The sequence below is a fragment of the Tasmannia lanceolata genome, unplaced genomic scaffold, assembly GCF_043159265.1.
Source record: "Tasmannia lanceolata isolate RefF3 unplaced genomic scaffold, GAP_Taslan_0.1 ptg000012l, whole genome shotgun sequence".
Taxonomy (NCBI): Eukaryota; Viridiplantae; Streptophyta; class Magnoliopsida; order Canellales; family Winteraceae; genus Tasmannia; species Tasmannia lanceolata.
This window is the reverse complement of record NW_027518689.1, coordinates 37560671-37582832: the sequence shown is the minus strand read 5'-3', so window position 1 is coordinate 37582832 and position 22162 is coordinate 37560671. Positions and strand designations below refer to the sequence as shown.

The 22162-nt window shown below is 38.0% G+C and overlaps 2 protein-coding genes across 2 annotated transcripts; both read right to left on the bottom strand.

Moving 5' to 3' along the window:
* Window positions 1–4027: 4027 nt before the first annotated feature.
* Window positions 4028–5682, bottom strand: LOC143888095 (protein yippee-like At4g27745). The gene is made up of 3 exons (XM_077392389.1): window positions 5665–5682; window positions 5329–5457; window positions 4028–4509 (listed from the first exon to the last, which is right to left on the bottom strand). Exons 2-3 carry the CDS (start codon window positions 5419–5421, stop codon window positions 4282–4284), a joined length of 321 nt encoding a protein of 106 aa, XP_077248504.1. The 5' UTR covers window positions 5422–5457; window positions 5665–5682; the 3' UTR covers window positions 4028–4281.
* Window positions 5683–12232: 6550 nt separating this feature from the next.
* On the bottom strand, window positions 12233–17462 carry LOC143888092 (serine/arginine-rich splicing factor RS31-like). Its single transcript, XM_077392387.1, has 6 exons — window positions 17415–17462; window positions 16997–17129; window positions 14476–14588; window positions 14046–14281; window positions 12724–12993; window positions 12233–12570 (listed from the first exon to the last, which is right to left on the bottom strand). The coding sequence occupies exons 2-6, from the start codon at window positions 17100–17102 to the stop codon at window positions 12540–12542; spliced, it is 756 nt and encodes a 251-aa protein (XP_077248502.1). The 5' UTR covers window positions 17103–17129; window positions 17415–17462; the 3' UTR covers window positions 12233–12539.
* Between the last annotated feature and the right edge of the window lie 4700 nt (window positions 17463–22162).

The following is a 22162-nucleotide window of genomic DNA, read 5'->3' as shown; positions in this document are numbered from 1 at the left end:
TTGAGTCCAAAACTGATTATTGCGGTTAAAAAATATGTTAAATTGGAGTCCCTAATCAACCTAATCAATTTTGGACTCAAAATCAATTCTCAAAATCCAAAACAAAAGTGAACGGGTAATCGGTCCAACTCATATATTCTCTTTGGAAAAATATTTGAAGATCATCCCATTGTTTGTAAAGGAAAATGATCGGGCAAGGCATGAACCCACTGCCACGTGTACGGGTGAATGGTTCAATCGCCATCTCAAATGGCCTTGGTCCCATCCTCATTACATGATTCTAGACCATTGATCAAGCATGATGAAAAAGGTGTCATAAATAGTAAATTCCCATTAGTCTGCCATTTTACAATTACAAAAGAATAGCGAAATGAAATCCCCCTTCCCCCCCCCCCTTTTAACGGTTTCTGTGAGAATGGTTCACTACTTGAGAATAAATTCACCCCTTTAACGTTTTTCTTTGCCTTAAAAACTTAAGGCAAAACGCTAAAGAGGGGAGGGCGGGCCGGGGGGGTGGTGATTTTATCCGTCAGAGCGGGGAAAATATCATTCCCCAAAATATTAAAATCAAACATAAGGGACTCAAGGAGTGATTTCGAACATACACACATGTTCTTCTATAATAAGAAAATTCCACATAGTTTTTATAGTTTATATATACACTCTTTTTTTTAGATATACTACTCTACTTCGGCATTATCAAAAGGAGAAAACACTCCGGAAGGAAAAATAATAACGAAAATAGGAAGTGAACTCTTAATTAAAGGAAACATGTGGGACTAGTATAAAAACATATGCTTCACATAAATTTGCGATGCTGGAAGAACTTAGCTTTCAAAGCGAGCTTCTTCACATGAATAGGAAGCTCCTGATAACTATACTAAAAATTACAAGAACTGTTTTTTTTTTTTTTTTTTTTTGACAACGTCAGGCTTGTTCAGCTCTTGTTGTCGTCATCGGGGAATATCAAGATCAACCACCCTGGTTTATTAAGGGAATTCATTTCAAATTGTCAAATTCATTTTTGAGATCATTCACCCAGGTAAAGGTTGTGGAAACATCAGTACAAGAGATTAGAAAAGGCTAGGCACAAGGGCACATGGTTGCAGAGGTAAGAGTAGAGGCAAAAAAGAAAAGGCTCTCATTGCAAGAAATGGATGTCTTCCACTTCAAATCCAAAGGCAAGTAAAGGAATCGACAACAAACTTACTCTCAGAACCACAGATGACTACCAAGGGATGCAAACACCGGGAAAATTTCCATGTCAAGACTCAAGAGTCGAAGCACATACGTCATATGCCTGCAAATGCAAACTTACAAAGAAAAATAAGTAAACCCTCAAACTTCCCAAGGAATTAACACTAGTGAAAAGATTCAGCGACCCCTAATATGCCATTCAACCTGCAACCACAAAGAAATGAACATTTGCATAACAGGTTGCAATAGTGACAGATGATCAAGACCATAGTTTCAAAACCCCCCTGCATCATCGTGCAGGTCGATTACCTTGTCCGCATTTTGGCGACCCCTAATATGTCATTCAAGCTGCAACCACAAAGAAATGACAATTGCATAACAGGTTGCAATAGAGATAGATGGTCAAAGTGTCAACTGAGTACTAGGCCGCACCACGCAGAGTCGACTAGGATTTAATTTACTTTAGCCACATTTCAGTCCCCCATCCACATTTTAAAACACCGGTCAAGCAGCAAATATAAAAGGAAGCAACCATTAGCAACCCAAAAGGTGTGCACATGATGTAAACCATGTACATTTTATAGACATAAAAAAAGACCAAAAGAGCAACACATATGCTTCCAAAAGCAGCATTGAATTACAGGCGCTCATGAAAGATCAAAATATACACTATTTCAGGGATCATGGTTGCTAAGATGGGTTGTATGGTGAATATTGGAGGGTAAAAATGGCAATGGGTTATGGAAACAACCACCTGGTGTCCCCTTTTCCGGGAAAACAAATTACAAAAAACCCTTAAATGCATTTAATGCTTTGGGATGAATACAATTAAAGGAGGATTCAGCACCACACTTGGAACTTCAATAGAGCACTGCCATGCAGTTGATACAAGTGAATAGAACAATGCAAACTCAATACTATATTGCTGTTTGAAAGAGCAATAATTGAAAAGCGCCTTCTACATGTAAAGTAAACCAGAGGACAAGGACACCCAGACAGAAGGAAGTGCATCATAGGACAATCATTGCTAAATAAAATAAATAAAAGGGTGTTACATAACCAATAACCTAACATGGAATTATGTAGTCAGTGAGAACAAGAGAGAAGCCAATATGAGCTAACCAGTTTGATTTCCTGGCAAAAAAACCATCAAATGCATTCTGCAGAAAGATTTTTTTTTTATAACAGATGACTATATTAATAAATAGAAAGACTACATGTTCACATCAACAGGGAGAGGGGGCCCAGAATAAACTGAGTCCCTCAAAGCCCTGGACTTAGCCAACCGATCCGCAAGATCATTCTGCGAAGACTATAAATGTCCACCAGGTTAGTAGGCATAACAGGAACGTTGTTCTATGAAGAGGCATCTCCCTTCAATTGGAAGTATGGAACCACAGAAAGGTTCAAAAGGGAAATTGTACATGTAAAAAAACTCATAAATGTGTCTAGGACTTCTACAAGCCTGAGAAAATATTAAGCTTGCCTTACATGTATTTGTTTCCCATATAATTACCAGGTTTGCAGCTCCTGCCACAAATCATAAACAGGTTGGGAATAAGCAGATTAATGAGTGTAAAGTACTTTTCTCCTAATTCCACTGAGAATCAAGCCACAAACCAGGTTATTTACTCGCAATCATTATTACCGTCACATACAATTTTTAACAGAAATGGAAGTATTCTTCATCAAATAAATAAGTAATGGGAGAAAACAATGGACCTTGTCCATAAAAGGAACTTACAATGACCTTCCAAATCTTATAAACTGTGTGCAAGGGAACCAATAATTGAATTGGAGTAACCTCACTCCTCTGTGGCACAAAATTTTCAGGCAAAATGCCACATTAGTAACTCGCCACCCCATTTTTACAAACTAGGCACAACACTACTGACTGGAAAAGTCAGAGAGATTATTCCTCTTCCCTCGATTATAATAATGTGCATTGGGAACATGCAATTCTCATGTCTGCCAATATCCCAACCAAAGATGGGGGGGGGGGGGGGGGGGTGTGTGTCATTGTTCACTCTTTATCTATGAATGTTAACTTCCCAACCTTTGCAGTGTCAAAAGGATAACCATTATAGTGCAGAAGCTGAAGTTTGTGCATTTAAGCAAGACAAGATTTTCAGGAAAAAAACAGACACACAATTTATCTTATAACCATGACTTGCAATATTCAGGTAGTAGAATATGGCTTTCTACAATCCTTAAAAATCCTAGAAATTGTATTACATTCAATTACTTGCATATTTGGGTCCCCTCATTTCCTTTTTCCTAAGTTAGTTGTCAATTATCTGAATCAACCATGCAATAGACCTTTGATTAAATCTATTGTCATACAGCTGGTCATCATTGCTATTGTTCTGCCAGCTATCCTACGATAAAAAATAAAAAAAAAGGACAGCCCGGTGCACGAGGCTCCTGCCATTGCGAGGTCTGGGGAGGGCTAGATGTACGCAGCCCTACTCCTGCTTTGCAGAGAGGCTGTTTCCGTGACTCAAACCCATGACCACCAGATCACAATGGAGCAACCTTACCGTCGCCAAGGCTCACAATGGAGCTATCCTACAATCAAAGAAGTCGATATTTATTTCAGTTGAAGAGATAAAAAGTTTCTTAGAAATGTATGTTTCTCACTGCCCACACCATCCCATCTTTCTGAAATCACTTCTTGAATCTGTAACCATATTTGCAACTCTATTTAACACTTCACACAGAAGAGTTAATGTATTAGACAAGTGGATATTAGTATTATTGGCAATGAACTCGTGTTTTATATGCATAAACACACCAGAGCTTCAATTTGCAATTTCTATCCTGCAAGAAATTGGCAATGCCAAGCACATGACCAGTTGACCACCACCCACAAATTTATTCACAAAGAAATCAATAGTCTCCAATACACAGATTCCAGACATGCCATGGCAGCAAGAATGCACAATCAGAAACAACTGAATCTATTTCCAATTGATTGGGATTTATGTACATGATGGACATATGGATGTAACAACATATGCTTAGATCACTAAGGAACAGTCCATTCTTAGGAACCGAAGGATTGCCGACACTAAATCAATGGTGCTACCAGTTTTCTTTGACAATCTTTGACTTCTCAAGTATGAACTTTCCTTCTTTGTACTTTTGAGTTTCCTCATAAGCTCTTAAATACTTCCAACCCAACACCTCGCGACAATCACAGCATTGAACATCAGCAACCGTGTGCAATCCAGTGACGAGTTGCCTGTCTTCTTTGGACCCCATAACTATGTTCATTGCATGGGAAAACAGAAAGGCTCGACCATCTCTCCCCTAGAAAAGTTTTAGAGAATGGTTGGAATGTGAATGGTGATTCTCGACAAAACGAAAGCATCTAAAAAAATGATATACGATCAAAGATATACGATCAAAGAAAAATATACATAAATGGCATTCAAAAAAATATATACATAAATCATATACGAATACAGATCAATTTTTTTGAATTTGACTCCATGACCACTTTGAGTGTAACCTGTTTATAAATGTATAGTAGAGTATGAAACAGCTAAAAGTAAAAAAACCTAGAGAACTTCTGATTGGCAGCTTTCGAACTTCATAGCCCAAACTATCTTCAATTTCAAGAACAGTTAGTTTCTTAAATTACACTTTGTTTTTCTTTTTCTGTTCTTCGTCGACAGATTCTATAAATTCATCATTTCATCCATCAAAAAACCATATAATAAAACAAAGACGAATCAAAATATTAGGTAGCAAGCATTATCAAATTCCAAGAAGATGATTCAACATATTACCAAAAGGCTCTGATTGGATTTCAGGAATTCTTTTGGAAAAGTTTAGAAGGAAAAAATTATTTCTTAAAATTCCTAGTTTATTTTACTCATGAAACAACAGAACTTGAGCCAACCATATTTAATTTTTATTTAGAGCGACTATGAATTTATGATGATATCCCTCTAAACTAGTCATGATCATATTATTTTCCTCTAAAGTAAGGAAAACAAAAAAATCTGAGATTAAAAAAAAAAAAAAAAAAAAAAAAAGGATCTTGACCCAAAAATCTCTCAAAAACATAGCCCAAAAAATAGGAAAGTAAGAATCAATTGAGAAATAATTAGTTAGGAGATTGACCTGAAAAGCTTTGGAAATGACGTCATCATGAAGTGAAACATGGTTTCGGCAATTTGAACAGCAGTATAATCTAGGGCCGACCAATTCCCCCATCAGAAAAACCAAACTGTGTGTGTCCAGAAAAGGGCTCTAAAGATATCAAAATGAAGAAAAAACACTTAGATTGACAAAAGACAGGGGGAAGGTCGGAAAGAGTAGTATAGCACGGTAAAAGAAATAAAATTAAAATAATATTAAAGTATAAAAACTCAACAAACGCAACAAATTTTCTTAATATTTTAATAGAAGCGGATGAGGATCGAGCTGGAAACTTAAATTCGAAATTTTTAAAAGCACCTAAGGCACGTTTGGATACCCCTTGGATTTGGATTTGGATTTGGAGGTGAATTTGGATTAAATTTGGCAAGCCTTTATGACATCTGGATTTGGATCTGACAAGATTTACAAATTCCTTATGTTAGTGTAATTTTTTGGATTTATAAATCCTTTCTGCGAGAGGTTATTTATAAATCTAAATCTGACCTCTAAGGGATTAAAATGACCAAAATACACCAAAAAAGTGTTAAATGACTTAAATACCCACGTGACATTAAAAACTAATCAAAATACATCGTATTTGGTAAAATGACTAAAAAACCTCGAGTCAGGCAAAATGACCAAAATACTCCTATACTAGGTAAAAATGACAAAATACCCTCGAGTTGTGCAAAATGACTAAAATACCCTAATGACATAAAAATGATCAAAATAACCTCGTACAGGGTAAAATGACTAGAATACCCCAATATCATGAAAAATTACTAAAATACCCTTAGATTAAGTGAAAATGACCCATAGTTCATAAAAATGACTAAAAATACCATCATGAGATAAAAATAAATCATATTAGGTAAAATGACTAGAAATACCCCTATACCAGGTAAAAATGACAAAATACCCCCGAGTCGTGCAAAATGACTAAAATACCCTTATGATATAAAAATGATCAAAATAACCTCATATAGGGTAAAATGACTTCAATACCCCAAGATCATGAAAAATTATCGAAATACCCCTATATCAAGTAAAAATGACCTATGGCTTACGAAAAATGACTAAAATGACTTTAAATACCCTTATGAGATAAAAATGATAAAAATATGCCATATTAGGTAAAATGACTAGAATACCCCCGGATCATGCAAAATGACCGGAATACACCTATACCGGGTGAAAATGACCAAATACCCTGAGTCATGGAAAATGACTAAAACACCCTTACGACATAAAAAATGATCAAAATACCCCCATATGGGGTAAAATGACTATAATACCCCTGGATCATGAAAGCTAAAATGCCCCTACAACAAGTATTTTAAGCCTTTTTGGTTTTGTTGGATTTCAAATTCAAATCCAAAGAGCATCCAAACAAAACAAAAAAAAAAAGATTTGAAATCCAAATCTATACGTGTCATCCAAACGGCATTATTTATAAATCTGAGAATTTTAAAATTATTAATTTCAAATCCATGGATTTTGGAAATCCAAATTCACCTCCAAATCCAAATCCAAGGGATATCCAAACGGGCCCTTAGGTGACAATTAAATGCTAAAAGACAAGATGGTTGTGCTGAAATCACTTTCCTTAAAATAGTCAGTAAAATTAAATGTGGGGTGGGGGGGGGTTAACAGAAGAAGGTGAAAAGATTGAAACCTAGATGACCCCACCAAAATCTAGAAAAGACGTAGAAGTGATCCAAACCGTCCATATGATGGGCCATAACGTAAATAGGTTGTGCCCAAAAAATCATTTCCATAGGATGATCCTAACCCTCCAATCTATAGAGGTTTCCATAATATGCAGTTCATCAATAGATCAGAGGGTTGGGATCATACTATGGAAATGATTTTTAGGGCACAACCTATTTACGTTATGGCCCATCATATGGACGGTTTGGATCATCCTATAGTGTGGTCCGTATGGTACTTTTTGAAAAATAAGAGACCATAAGGGCTTGCACCGTATGCAATCTCTTATAAAAGACCCCCTAGCCCATTATCTAGAAAAAAACAAAAGGGACAAAAAGTGAGGAAATATATGGGTTTTACAAAAGACGGCCTATCCTAATTCCTAACCACCTAACATCTACAACTATTTTTTATCCCAAATAACCACCCGCACTTAAGTTGGTGACCGAACCCAAATGGCAAGAGTCTTTCTAAGAAAGCAAAAAAGTGTATACTTGGAGTTCTAAACTGAAGGGTGCCCTTGCAAAAAAGGATTATAGGGCACCCTGCACATTGCTGATTTACAACCAATGGGGCGCCCTTTCATCCCTTTTTCACAAGAGTGCTCTTCAGTTTAGAGCTATGAGTGGGCCGACATGCTCTACCCTCTTGATATTTGATATTTTAAGAAACTGTTGTTTGGATCAAATATCAAGGGCAGCACCTCCAACATCTGCATGTCCGCCCACTCAGCATATCAAATCTCTAGGTTTGCTAGGAAATTGATATCCCATGATGAAAAGAAACAAGGAATCCTCATCGTGACACGTGCGCATAAAACAAAAAGACGCGTGTGCATAAAACAATAAAAAGTGGTGTGTATCTCGAAAAATGCAAAAACCACATTAAAATTGCCACCCTTCTTTATTTTGCAGTACGGGATCCCGTTTTGGAAGTGTTTTCCTAAAATTTCAAAGAAAGCAACCAAAATACACCTTAGTTTTACTTATTAAAGTTTTAGGGCGATGATAAATTTGCACCCCTTGTAGGATAATTCGCATCACTTTAATGTCAAAAAGTTGAAGTCTGCCACATCAATTCCCGTTGAAGGGGTGCAAATTATCCTACAGCAGGCGCGAATTCATCATCACCCAAATTTTATTATGTTAAATAAAATAAAATACCCTTTGACAGAGATTAATTTTCTACAAGGGTGCCCTTGTAGAATTAGGGTGAAACGACGCCCCAATTGGCTGCAAAGAGTAGTTGTGCATTTATAATGGCTCAAAGTCGAAGTGCATTAAATGCATAACCGCCCCTTACAGCCAATGGGGGCGCCCTTTCACCCGATTTCTACAAGGACGCCCTTCAGTTTAGAATACCACTTTTCTTAATAGAACTTTTTAAGTGTAAATATGTGATTTATTAAAGGAAACTCAAAATAATAAAAATCTCAAAATCTCTTTCTATATCACACACATGTGCCCATTGTACCCGCTCGACCCAGCTCTGTTTGGTTCAATTCAGTCATGCCTATGCAATTTTTACTTTCGTCACTTTTATTTTTGCATAAAAATTAAATTTATATTTATTACTGAACATTACCATTGAACTTCATTAAGATCCAACCATTGTTTCTTGAAATTCAACCATTGTATGCTGTCACAATTGGACTTTCAATAGTTGTGCCAATCAGTATAGGCATTTTTTCATGGTGAAATGACCTAATATGGCTGCATCATTTGAAAATCCTATGGACACCTACAATGGTTGGATTTTATTTATATAATGAACTCTTTCCATTGGGTTTTTTTTTCACAAAGAGAAAACTCAATTATAAAGTCGGGAAGTCAGCAGGTTTCTCAGAAAGATTTGAGCCTATAAGAGTAGAGATCATGGACTTCTTGATCCTTCTTTAGTGTTTTTTTTCGATGACATGGGGTATTCCCACGCCATTTTAGCGTGGGACTAATTCCTATGGATGTGTGCAATCACCACTAAACCACGCGCATCTGGTTTACTACAAGGGCATTCGAACTCTTGTCACTGGGGAACATACCCGTAACCCCATTTGATCCTTCTTTAGTGTTTATAGCTAAAAACTTAAAAGAATCATATAAGGGCAACCCGATGAGTAGTTTTTTTTTTTTTTTTTTTTTTTTAATAAAGAGAAAACTCAAAATTTTGAAGTACAATGCTTTTGTCTCATTGCATAGATTCATTATTTTATTTTCCATCTTCTTCAACTAGGCAATTAGGGAAGTTCTATTTTTCTGTAACTCTCTCTGATCATGCAAATCGTGGAAGTGATCGACAATGTGGTGGGTTGTTGTATCTTGGGGATAATTGTACCGAGATCTGCTACACCAAGATTATTTTTGTAGAGGCTTAAATTCACCTTAAAGAGAGTGGCATAGTCCGTACATCATCTCGTGCATTGCAAGTTATACATATCTACAGTTGGGATCTAATAATTAATGCTCTGTAAATATATAATCTTTTATATCTCATTGTTATTGTTCATGTGTTGATAATTTATACTCTCTTTTTTCTAATACTTTAGTGATATGAGATATAAGAGAGTACTTTCTTAAGAAATATTGTTTAAAGTACATACAGGTGAACAGTAATGCTGTTAGTTAATGTACTTATTGTATATAAGTGTACACTAAGTAAGTATATTTGATACATTCTTCAATTTCTTCAGTAAAATTCGTTGTGGTATCACAACGGCTATGGACTCTAGCGCGGCAGTGGTAGCAACAGTAATGGCTAATGTAGACAAGGCAGTAGTATTGGACTCCTAGCTGACAATGGCAGTAAGAGTTGCCACATATTTTTCTTGCCAAATAGATAGGTATATAAAACCAAGTGCACCACGTAGGTAGGGCAAAGACAGAGTTAGACAAAGCAAGTGATGTGTGGAAAGAGGGAAGGGGATGGAAAACACCTATCTAATAATTAATAATCTCTAATCCCTCATATAAAACCAGGGCACCACTAATCATTAGAGCACCAATTGTAATGTAGAAATTAAGGCACGCCTAATTTATTGAGAACTAATGGCAATAACTGTCTGCCTCATTTCATTTGTGCATGCCCACTACACAAATGATTTGAAGAATATTAAGAAGGGTGCTTAATTAACAATTGATAATGAACAATGGTACGAACTACGAAGACTTGCTAGAATAGGGTGCTTAATTTCAAGTCTTGACTTTTAGATTTAAGGGAAAAATGCACTTAGATCCCCTGTGGTTTCTGATACATTCAACTTAGCCCCTAATGTTTAAAAAGTTACAAGTAGACCCCATGTGGTTTCAATTTGTATAAGGTAGGCCCCCTCAATTGACGGTTCGTCCACAGATTGAATGAATAATGGATCCGGTGCCCAAAAACAATAATGCTTTTGAATAGGCATGAGAAATTAAATGGACTAAAGCAGCTCGATAAGAACCCATTCCTGGAGCTAACATAATATAACGAAGGGTTAGGATGATCCGATGGAGCTGATTTTTTGGGCACACCCTATCTATGTCAGGGCCCATCAAATGAACGCTTTGGATCATCCAAACAATGTGGGTCCATACCCGAATCCAAACACAGTGGGTCCACATTGTTTGGATGATCCAAAGCGTTCATTTGATGGGCCCTGACATAGATAGGGTGTGCCTTCAAAATCAGTTCCATCGGATCATCCTAACCCTTCAATCTGTGGACGAACCGTCAACTGAGGGGGTCTAGGGGGTCTACTTGTAACTTTTTAAACATTAGGGGTTAAGTTGAATGTGCCAGAAACCACAGGGGTCTAATTGTATTTTTCCCTAGATTTAAATAAGACATTAGGTTGGGTGTAGGGTCTAATTGTATTTTTCCCTAGATTTAAATAAGACATTAGGTTGGGTGTAGTAGAAGGAAATTGCGTTTGGCTGGGTTTCTTGTGGTGCAAGCGAATTTGGTTTTAGTATTTGTCTCATAAATCATAATAGGGTTTGAATAATCCCCGGTCGTTAAACGTTATTCATTCTCACTAAAGGAGGTGAATTTATCCTAAAGCGGTGATCCATTCGAGTGATTATTCATTTTAGAGCATTGCTCACTCCACGTAATTCTCACTAGCGAGTGGTTGGTTGGAGGTGGGTTTTCTCAATGTTGCCCAACTCTCCCGTGTCACTTATTTTTGTCCACAATGGCTTGGAGATGATTTTGCCGTTCTCCAAATAAGAAGTTGGGGTATTTTTGTTATTTGATTGATTGAAATCTTTTTACCTTATTACTAGCATTGTTGAAAGGGCACTTAAAGTAATGGATGAGCGAAAGTACAATTCGTGGCCACTTGCTCAATGACCCAGACCACTCATTATAAAGGCCTGTTATGAACGGGACCATGGTCCATATTCCACCTGTGTTGGACAAGAAAAAATTTCTACATAATATCACCCACGATAAAGCAAAAAGAAAAATAGGAACAAACAAAAGCATAAAACATGGTGCAGAAAAGATGAAAGGAGCGGAAAAAAAAAAAAAAAAAAAAGAGGCCAGGAATAAGATAAAGATCACATAGTTCATATTTATTTTTTTCGATTTTTCTATCTTTTTCGTATTGTTCTTCTTCCCCAAAAACCTAACAGAAATATGGAGAAAAACAGAAAAAATAAAAATAAAAAAATGGTAACGACCCCCCGCCCCTTTCCTCTTTTTTTTTTTTTTTTGAATGGTTGAATGGTAAAAACCTTAAACAATGATAAAGAAGAACAAAAACTGGAAAAAAAATTCTTTCAAGTGTTGCACCTAAAACCCACTGCCTGCTGCAAACCCCGAGAGCTAACCAACCACACAGCTCGATTCGCATATGCATCGAGTACATTAGGCAATTTGGTTAAAGAATCGCTGTTAAAATACAAGTTCTGCACAACAATCATGAAAAAGAGAACATTTGCACAGGGAAAAAAAGAAATTGGAAAAAACAAAGAATAAAAAGAAAGGCAAAACACCTAAAAGGAGTGAGTAAGAACGAAAAAATGAAAAATAAAGAATGATGATGATGAAGAACAAGAGTAGGCCAATGTATACCTTCCCTAACCCAAATACCCATATATTAAAATAGCATGCCATTTAGGTTGGACATCGTGCAACATTTCGACCCGGTACAGAAATGAAAAATGATTTAAAGCCAGTAGAAGCAAGCACACTGATAGACAAGAAAAATATAAAGCCAATGCAGCCCAACATGCAGTAGCTTCATGACTCTGCTACTCTAATATAATAAACTTTACATGACAACCACAGGTCCACAGCCACTACCTCTACTCTTCTAACCCACAGCCACACACATATTCTATACCCACAGCAAAAGTTCTTGTGTTCTACTACTGGTAAGAGCCCATAACAGAGCGAATGACATATAGCTAAAAGTAAACCAGTAACATTTAAATAAAAAAACAGAAAACGCAACACCTGTTAGCCATTCGAGTTCCACTCCTCATAAAAGTTCCTTCTGGCATTCAAGTCCTCGACCTTGGAACAGGTGATCGGCTGTTCACACAAAAAGCAAAGAATTACTACTATGGTAAACAAACCAGAAATAATAAAGAACAAACACATCCCCGTAAGCACTCACAACTACAACTGAGATGAAGTCTCCATTTGCCGGAATAAAAAGATACATGGGTTCTGATCTTTTCTCACCTTGGATATCTACCATAATTGGGACTGCGGTTGCCGCCATATGCCGATCCATTGTATCTATCATAGACAGGACTGCGTGCCCGGCCATAATCAGGGCTGGGTCGACCCGGGCCCCTGCGTTGCACAGGACTAGCAGAGCGATCATATGGACTATCCCCACCACGCCTCCCATAGCCACCACCACCTCTTCTGGGGCTGTCACGTCGGTCACTCTGCTCACGATCATCCCTCAAAGCATATTCAACAGAGACAACCCTGTCTAGTATCTTGCTGCAAGATGGAAACCGAATGAAATTTAGAGAAGTCATGCAAGTTTTACACCTTTCCCTTCACATAAAAATCCAACATCAAACTGCACAAATAGACAGAAAGTCCCAAACTCATGCAACAAATCCAAATGTTCCACAACTAACAAGCTACTTCTGAATGCTCTCACACACTCAAACACGTACTTCAAGTATAAGTAAACTAATCATCGAGCTGATCAACGCGCTGGACAGATCAAGGAGATAATCTTCTGGGAAATGAAGATAGCAACCTTGAATATTTTACAATTCAAAACATAATTGAATGTTTCGATCTATGTAGAAAATTAAATATTTGAATAATTGGCCGAGAGAGAGAGAGAGAGAGAGAGAGAGAGAGAGAGAGAGAGAGTCCCAGTTTAGCATTCCTCATATACATAATACATGTATGTAGAAAATTAAATATTTGAATAATTGGCCGAGAGAGAGAGAGAGAGAGAGAGAGAGAGAGAGAGAGAGAGAGTCCCAGTTTAGCATTCCTCATATACATAATACATGTATATACATAGAGAGTGAGAGGGGTTTGGAGGCAATGCTCTAAAAGTCTAACTAAATTACATGAATAAAAAACATATCAAATTGGATGTATCACAGGCATAAAAAGTAAGGAGATGCAACAAAAGCACCCAAAAGGATTATGAGCAGGGTGTCTATGAAAAATAAAACTGATTAATGACTATCACATATGTGATCAATAAAACAGCAGCTTAATAATAAATCAATTTTATGGATTGCCATATTGGAACAACCTTTAAAGACTGCAATATCAGAGGTTCCAAAACGTCTAAGAAGGATACTTTGACGAGTTATTTTGTGTCAACAAATCAAGTTCATGGATTGCCATATTGAAACTACCAAACATGTTAGAACCTGATATCAGAAATTTGAATTTTTTTTTTTTTTAAAGGTTCTAATTGTTTAAAGTTTATACACCACAACCACAACCAAATGTTAAAAAAATCAACAGTTAGGATAAAAAATACATGATTAACGACAGGGAAGGATGGCACAACTTACCTCATGTGAGTGCACTCCAGGGCCTTCGTGGCCTCTTCCTGTGTTTCAAACTGGACAAATGCAAAGTTCCTCCGAATCCTCACATGTAAAACCTTCCCATAGGGTTCAAAATGCCTCTCAATGTCCCGAATCCTAGTATGTATTGGATCAAAGTTGATCACAAACAAAGTTTTGGTGGGCCTCATGTTCGCCACTGCCTTAGAGCCATCACGGTGCCTTGGTCCACGGTCACCTTGCTGAAAGAAAATAATTCCGTACAAAATAGTTCAGTACACGTGACTCTCACCATCCAGTTTGAAATTTGGCCCACTGGGTAGGACCCAATATCATAACAAATGATCACAAACATTAAAATGGAGAGGAAAAAAAAAGAATATGGTTCATCAATAACACTAAGGAGGAAATTGGTGAGAACAACAAAATACATTACCCTAGACCACTCAACCGAGAGCCTGCGTTTACTGTAACCAAAAGGTATATCATCAAGACCCTTAATCGCATCTTCAGCATCACGCTCATCATCGAAATAAACAAATGCAAAGCCTGCAAAATTATATCATAATTAGAGAGAGTGACAAAATAGGAAGTTCTCGCCATTGTTTCCGTTGACCAGGTTATCAGCATGACAGCCAAATTAGGTTTATTTTCGCATTGAAAACAGAAGGATACAACACCTGCAGTTACGAGAAGGCCTGATGCACATATGGATGATGTCAGTAATGGAGGCCTTGCATGATGAACTAAAGCATGTCATAAAAGATAAATCCAAAGAACTCAGAAGTCATTGCCGAGTATGCTTCACCATTCGTAGAGCAAGCGTACAGTATGGACATGATGATTTGACTGCTCAGATGTCAATAATGGAGGCCTTGCATGGTGAATTAAAGCATGACATAAAAGTTAAATCCAAAGAACTGATAAGTCATTGCCGAGCATGCTTTGCCATTTGTAGAGTAGACATGGATTAGGCATGGGCATGACGAATGGATTCCTCAATGATCATCATTGTAAAATTGCAACTTTGGGCAATGAAGGATTGAGTGACGGATGATGGTGTGGAGAAAACGAAGGATGCCAGTTGTGAATGGAAGGAGCATGTGAGCTGGCACTAAAGTTTCCTTCGACATGGAAGGTTTTTGCACAGGAGTTGGTGAGCACAGATAAAGCTCGGTTTTCCTTAGTAGTTCCTGCGTCAGAACAAATATTTAAATACAATTTTTCCCTTTTCTTCATTTTATAGAAACTGTAACATCACTGTTAGCGGATTTCATTCTTTGTCATGAAACAGACACAGGATATACAGCACCATGTGTAGACACCCAAACCAAACTCAGTGAGCTGATTTTATTGAAGGATTTTTATTTTTTTTTAATGGTAGTGATGTTACTGAAGGATTAAGATGTTAAAATTTAGTAGAAGATAACTTTCTTTTAAAAAAAAAAATAGAAGAAAAAGAATGTGCTGAAAATGAGCTTAAACAAGAAGTCTATATATAATAATTGGAAAAAAAAACCAAGCATACTGGTTAAATGAGTAAGCCCAACTGGGTGGTTCTCTCCAAACTCAACTAGCTGAATCCAAAAAGACACCAGATTTAGTTCTAGTTGATTAACAAGCATTTAGAAGTTTGGAAGAAACATTTTGTCATAGGGTTTTTAGTTGATAAAAAGCGATGTTCCTGATAATTTGGAGTTGAGTACATATAAATTGGAGAGGTGTGCTAGAAAAAAAGATTAGAATAGGTGCAGACAAATCCGGAACAGTTCGCCTTGATAAATCAAAGAGATTCATCCTATTGCAGGAGAACTAAAACAGCTGGGACAAGTTTTAGGTTTTAACACTTTTTTATGTGAAAGAGGCAGACATAAAATTTGAGAAACTTCATAGGATAAGAATAGCCCAGATATGCAGAATGCAAACATCCATGGTAACTTATAATTAAATTGCCACACTGCACAGGGGGGGGGGGGGGGGGGGGGGGATCATTATTTACTCAAACGAAAACACGAGGAACTTGCAAATGCAAATGCAAATGCAGCACACAAGTACATAGAGGACAAAAAAAGGGAAGTACACTCTAGCTGCTATAAACAAACAATACGCATAAAATATCTGCACATAGTTCCAAAAGAATTCCCTTTGCCCCTATCTAGTAAATTATCACCAAAATGACTATATACTAGAGTCGAAAAGTAGCACTCAAATTAAATTTCAAAGGTTAAACCATCCTTCAGAAGATCAGCCGGTCACAAGAACAAAGACAAAACAAAAGATGAAACAAGTCAAAGCAGGATCACAAGTCATAAATCATCAACATCAAGAATTCATGGGTAAAAGAAGGCATGTATTGGAAGAATCAAGGAAATGCAGACACCCACAAAGGCAACTCTCCAACTACATAATCTTTTTGGGTCTGTCCCTTGTATAGTTGAAAGATACAATCATTAAAGACACAAACTTCAAAACCATATACACCCACATTGGACAGAAACAACAAAAGCTAGCCCTTACAAGAAAATTAAAAAAGTGTACAAAAAAACACACTCTCACATAAATCAACCACCCCGATGCCCAAGTAACTTGAAATTAGGGGTGCAACTTGGGTCGGGTCGGGTTGACCTTTTGCTAAAAAATGAATTGGAATCAACCCGAACCCGATTTTAAGGTCAAAGCTCAACCCGAGTTCCGAAAATGACCCAAACTGTGCCCCAACTTGAAATGTTGAATTGCATCAAACACGTGATTGGATTCTCAAATCTATTCTAGACAATCAGCACTATACATATACCAGATAAAGTTTAGTTTTATACAATCTCACCACAAAACCCCAATTGATGTGACCATATTTCAATTTATTCAAAAAAATAAAATAAAAATAAATCAACGGACAAGATGAAAAATTAGTAAAGATCATGTCCTCCAATCGATCGTAGATCAAAAGAAAGATTTACCAGATTTCATATCCACACGATCGACCCTTCCGTACTTGGAGAACAAACGCTCCAGGTCAGATTGGCGAGTCTCATACTCAAAATTACCACAAAAGACAGGCCTCATTTTCCCAATCTCTCTCCTGAAAAATACCTGGAGAAGATCTAAAATATAAGAGAAAAAGAACATATAGTGCGGAAAAAAAACAAAGAAAAACCCTAACCAAAGATGGAAGAAGAAATAATAACGGGTCTAACAAGGGCAATATAAAAGCGGGACAAAAGAACACAAATAACCCAAACCTAAGAACACAAACAACCATGTGCCATAGAAAACCGGAAACCGAAACCCTAGCTCAATCGCCATGAAAATCCTATAAAAATCGTAATTGAAAAGGTGAAAAAAAAGAGAGAGAAATCGAGAGAGGGAAGAGCGTACCTTAGTCTGGAAACAAAACCCTAATCGCCCAAAAGTTCTCGTCGAGTGAATGAGGGACCAGATCAGTTTAAATAGCCGTAGGAAGCTTACTTGTTGACGCTATTTGACGCGATGTTTTTCTCGGGCGTCAAAATTTACTGAAGTGGTATATTCACCCCTGCTTTTAATTGGGACAGCTTCCTAGTATATTTATGAATTATGATAACTACTCTTTTACCATAGAATGGGCTGTCTCGAGTTAAAAGGGGGCAGATAGATCATTTTGCTTTTCTTGTGCGTCAAAATCTGCCTATGTTTTTTTACGCTAGGATGAATGCCGGTTGTTTTTGCTCCATCAAACAACTTCTATGCCCTTTCTAAATTGCAAGAAAAACATTTTTGATGAAAAAACGTTTTCTTATGTGTAAAAAAAATTACTTGAAAATTTTTTCTTTGCATAGATTAAAGGGAAATGATATGATTATGACTCATTTAGAGGGATATTATCATAAACAAACGTAGCCATTCAAAATTATTATCACAAAGTGAAGCCCCCTCTAAGTTATAATTGAATAGGGTTGGTTCAAGGTATCTTTGCTTCATGTGTGAAAAGATATTAACTTTTTCAAATAATTTCCCTTTTTCAACATTTCTAGAAAATTCATGTAGGGATTTAAAGGGAAATGATATGATTATGGTTAGGACTGTCAATCGGGCCGAGCTTGGGCGGGCCTGAGGTGCTCAAGCTCAGCCCATGTCTATACAACGGGCTTCGGGCCGAGTTCGGGCTTGCCCATCACCTCTTATTTTCTGCACGAGAAAAGACTAAGGCAAGCACAGAAAAGCCAATTTCATAGAAAGCCATTAAACTTGTTGGCTTTGGCATGTGAGAAAAGCCACACCGATTGATTTTTTGCCAGATTTTGTCTTATTCATTTAATAAATCTGAGGTCGAACTATAGCCTATAGGATATGATGATCCAAACCGTTCATATGGAGTGGGCTGAAGAGGGGCAAAATAAAGAAAGAAAGAAAACCTATTTTATGTTGAACTATAGCCTATAGGATATTAATATTTAAGTAACCTATTTAATTAATATCTACTGATTTTTAAGGGCATAAAAAATCGTAAAAAATTATATAGTAAATATATTATCGGGCTTGGGCCTATAATGGATTGGACGACCCTTGATAAAGTTCAGCCCAAATTAGAGTTTGGGTTTCAACTTTTGACCAAGCTTGGTTTGGCTTGTTCTCATTTTAATTATGGGCGGGCTTTTAGCGGGCTTCGAGCTTGCCCATCCCGATTAACAGTCCTAATTATGGTTAATTTAGAGGTATATTATCATAAACTGAGGGTAGCCATTCAAAATTACTAACACAAAATGAGGGCCCCTCTAAGTAAAACTTGAATAGGTTTTTTTTACGGTTATGCCAAATCTGTTGGGAAAGTTGCCTTGTTTCACACCACCACTAGTTACCTAATATAATTAGGTTTTTTAATTGTGGCGGAAGGAAGAACAGGAAAGTATATTTTTATTAGGTTTTGTAAAACCTATGGGCATATTCTGCAACCAACGCTAATATGGTTTTTAGCGTGTTTGTAGGTGCATAGATTGAGCAAAGCTAAAAACACGCAAAATTCCCATTTGGAATGCGCGGCTTGCAAAGCTTGTTTCTGCCTATTCTCATTTTTACGCGCACATGAGACATTCCCCGGAGCGATTCGGAGTTGCTTCCGCAAATTCTCATCTATCCGTTTCTACCCAATAAAACAGGCTACAATGAGAAGCCTTGCTAAACACTCCCTAAGATATAAAGAGGCAAGAAAAAGGTGTTTTCATTCGGTGGGAGGCTCTTTATATGGTGGCTATACAAGACAGTGAAGGCAAGAGTTAGGGTGACGACAGCTAGAGAAGGGCATGAGAGAGAGAGAGAGAGAGAGAGAGTTTTCCTGTGTGTTTTCTCTTGGGTTTTTCTCAGGATTCATCTTGGCATAATCTCTCGGGTCATTCTCATGTATGATCTTGGTTGAGAAGCAAGGAAAGGGTTTCTAGATTGTGGGTATCATGTTAATCTCACCGTAATAACTATTTTCCCATATTGGAAGATCGTGCTATCGCACGTGGACGCAGGCATCTTTGCTAAACCACATAAAATCTTGGTTGTCTTCTTGTGGCTTGCTTTTATTTTTACTTTTTTTATTATTTTTGCATGTTGTAATCACATTTTCCCAATGGATTTTCTCAACAAAATCAATAGCATCCATGATTAAAATCCCTTCGTAGCATCCAATAATCGATCGTTATGTTGATCACTGGGACCAATTGTTGGCTTGTTTTTCTCTTTTGAATAATGATGTGGTTACTGAGTTGGGAACGGATAATAGAACCGGACAAATAGCGTCTTCTCACATACCAACCCCTCGATTTAATTTGTGGAGGCAAAAATGGACGGGTATAAACCTTTACAAATCTGTCCATTTTTTTGCCTCCACAAATCAAAGAATTAGGATGATCATATGGAGCTGATTTTTTGGGCACAACCTATTTATGCGAGAGCCCATCAAATGAATGCTTTTGACCACCCAAACAATGTGGCCTCCATTGTATTTTAAGCCCACGGAGTAGATAAGCTATCTACTCCGGGTAGTAGGGACTCTCTTCTCTAGTTAATATCATGTTTACAAAGGAATGATAAATGCAAGGGCCCTCTTTATGGAAGAGCGGGATAAGGGCTCTTGAATTGATCCACGTCATTTTCAAAGTCGTCGAGAAATTGAATTCGGTTACACTTGATGACGTGGATCAATTCAAGAGCCCTTATCCGGCCCTTGCATAAAGAGGGCCCCTGCATCTATCATTCCTCATAAAATTAATTTAAAATTTTTTGTACGCAAATTATGACTAACTATTGCTTCTCAAAACTAGGGCTGGCAACGGGGCGGGTCGGGGCCGGATGTTGGGGTCCCCTACCCCTTCCCCTTCCCCTTCCCCTCTGCGGAGAATTCCCCCCCTCCCCCTTCCCCTCCCCACTGCGGGGATGGTGGGGAATCCCCCTCCCCTCCCTGCGGGGAATATCTAATCTCCATCCCCTCCTCTTCCCCTCCCCACTGCGGTTTGGATCATCGTATGGCGTAGCCCATACATTACTTTCTGAAAAATAATGGACCATACGAGCATACACCATATAAAATCTCATCACTCATAAGAGAGATGTTGCCTTTATTTGAGGGAAGGAGATTTTCAAAGGATTTAATGTTGCCTTCCAGTGATGTTTCGATGGAGAGATTTTAGGGATTTATGGTAATATACTAATATAATGAGGCCAATGCCCAATGGGTTATGGGTAAAAGAAAATATAAGATGCGGACAAAACTGTACTAATGGTAATTATGAAAATTTTGGGGGTAGATATGTTTCAATCCAAGGGGTTTCTAGTGGTTAGGGCTGGCAATTTCACCCGAAAAAGCGGGGATCCGCCCCGCCCCGCCCCGTTTGGGGAGGGGATTCCCCGATTTGAAAGGGGAAGGAGAAGGGGATGGAGTTGTCCCCGCCCCGCCTCGTCCCACCCCGACCCGCCCCGCTAATCAATGCCATTTTTTTGTAAATTTTTAAGTGTTTTTTTTAAGGAAAACTACTAGAAACTCTGTGGATCGGCTACAAGATTCCCCCAAACATAAACTTAACTTGTCTTTTCCTTTTAATTAGCTTCTGAGAGCATTTTGGGAACTATAATAACCTTTTCACAGATGTTGAAATAATAAAGACAAGCTGAGAGCCTGAGACGCTGAGTGTATGCAATTATCAAAAAATCGTAGTGCCAACAAAATTTTAGGGTTGGATTGCAGGTTTTAATTTTCAACAAGAAAAATTTAGCTACTAGAAATTTGTTTCATGTCAGCACTAGACTGAATTGCAGTTAAAGAAATAAGTCATTTGTTGATTTTGTTATCTTCTCCATTCTCATTTCTCATGCTCATCTGGGGGTTAACATGCTATACAGAATGAACTAATGAACATTATTTTGCGTGTGTGAGCGCCCACTTATGGACTTTTAAAGTTCATTGTGACTACTGAAATAGTTACTTTTTGCACATTGGCTGTCTGTTAATGAAGGTAATCCTGGTGCTCATTTCCTATTTATCATTCCATAATTTATGCAGAAAATTGCTGAAAGATGAGGTCCTGTTGTTATTTATGTTTGTTGTCTCATCCATGCATTTCTGATTTTGTCCATCTGTTTGTTGATCACATGAATAGAATCATAGCATTCATCACAATATTGTCTGTAATGGACGTAGAAGAAAGAAGCTCTGTTTGCTGGTTTGATTGGGTTCCAAAGAGGGGGCGGGGCGGGGATTTGGTCCCCGAAGGATGCGGGGAGGGGAAGGGGAAGGGGATTAGATATTCCCCGTGGGGAGGGGAGGGGGATTCCCCACCATCCCCGCAGAGGGGAAGGGGAAGGGGAGGGGGGGAATTCCCCGCAGAGGGGAAGGGGAAGGGGACCCCAACATCCGGCCCCGACCCGCCCCGTTGCCACCCCTACTAGTGGTTTTCCCCAAAAAAACACTTAAAAAAATACAAAAAAATGGCATTAATGTGGGGCGGGGCAGGTCCAACTCCATCCCCTTCCCCTCCCCATCCCTGCACCGGGGAATTTTTTAAATCCCCTTCCCCTTCCCCTGCTCAAATCGGGGAATCCCCTCCCCAAGTGGGGCGGGGCGGGGCGGATCCCCATTGTCCCGGGTGAAATTGCCAGCCCTACTA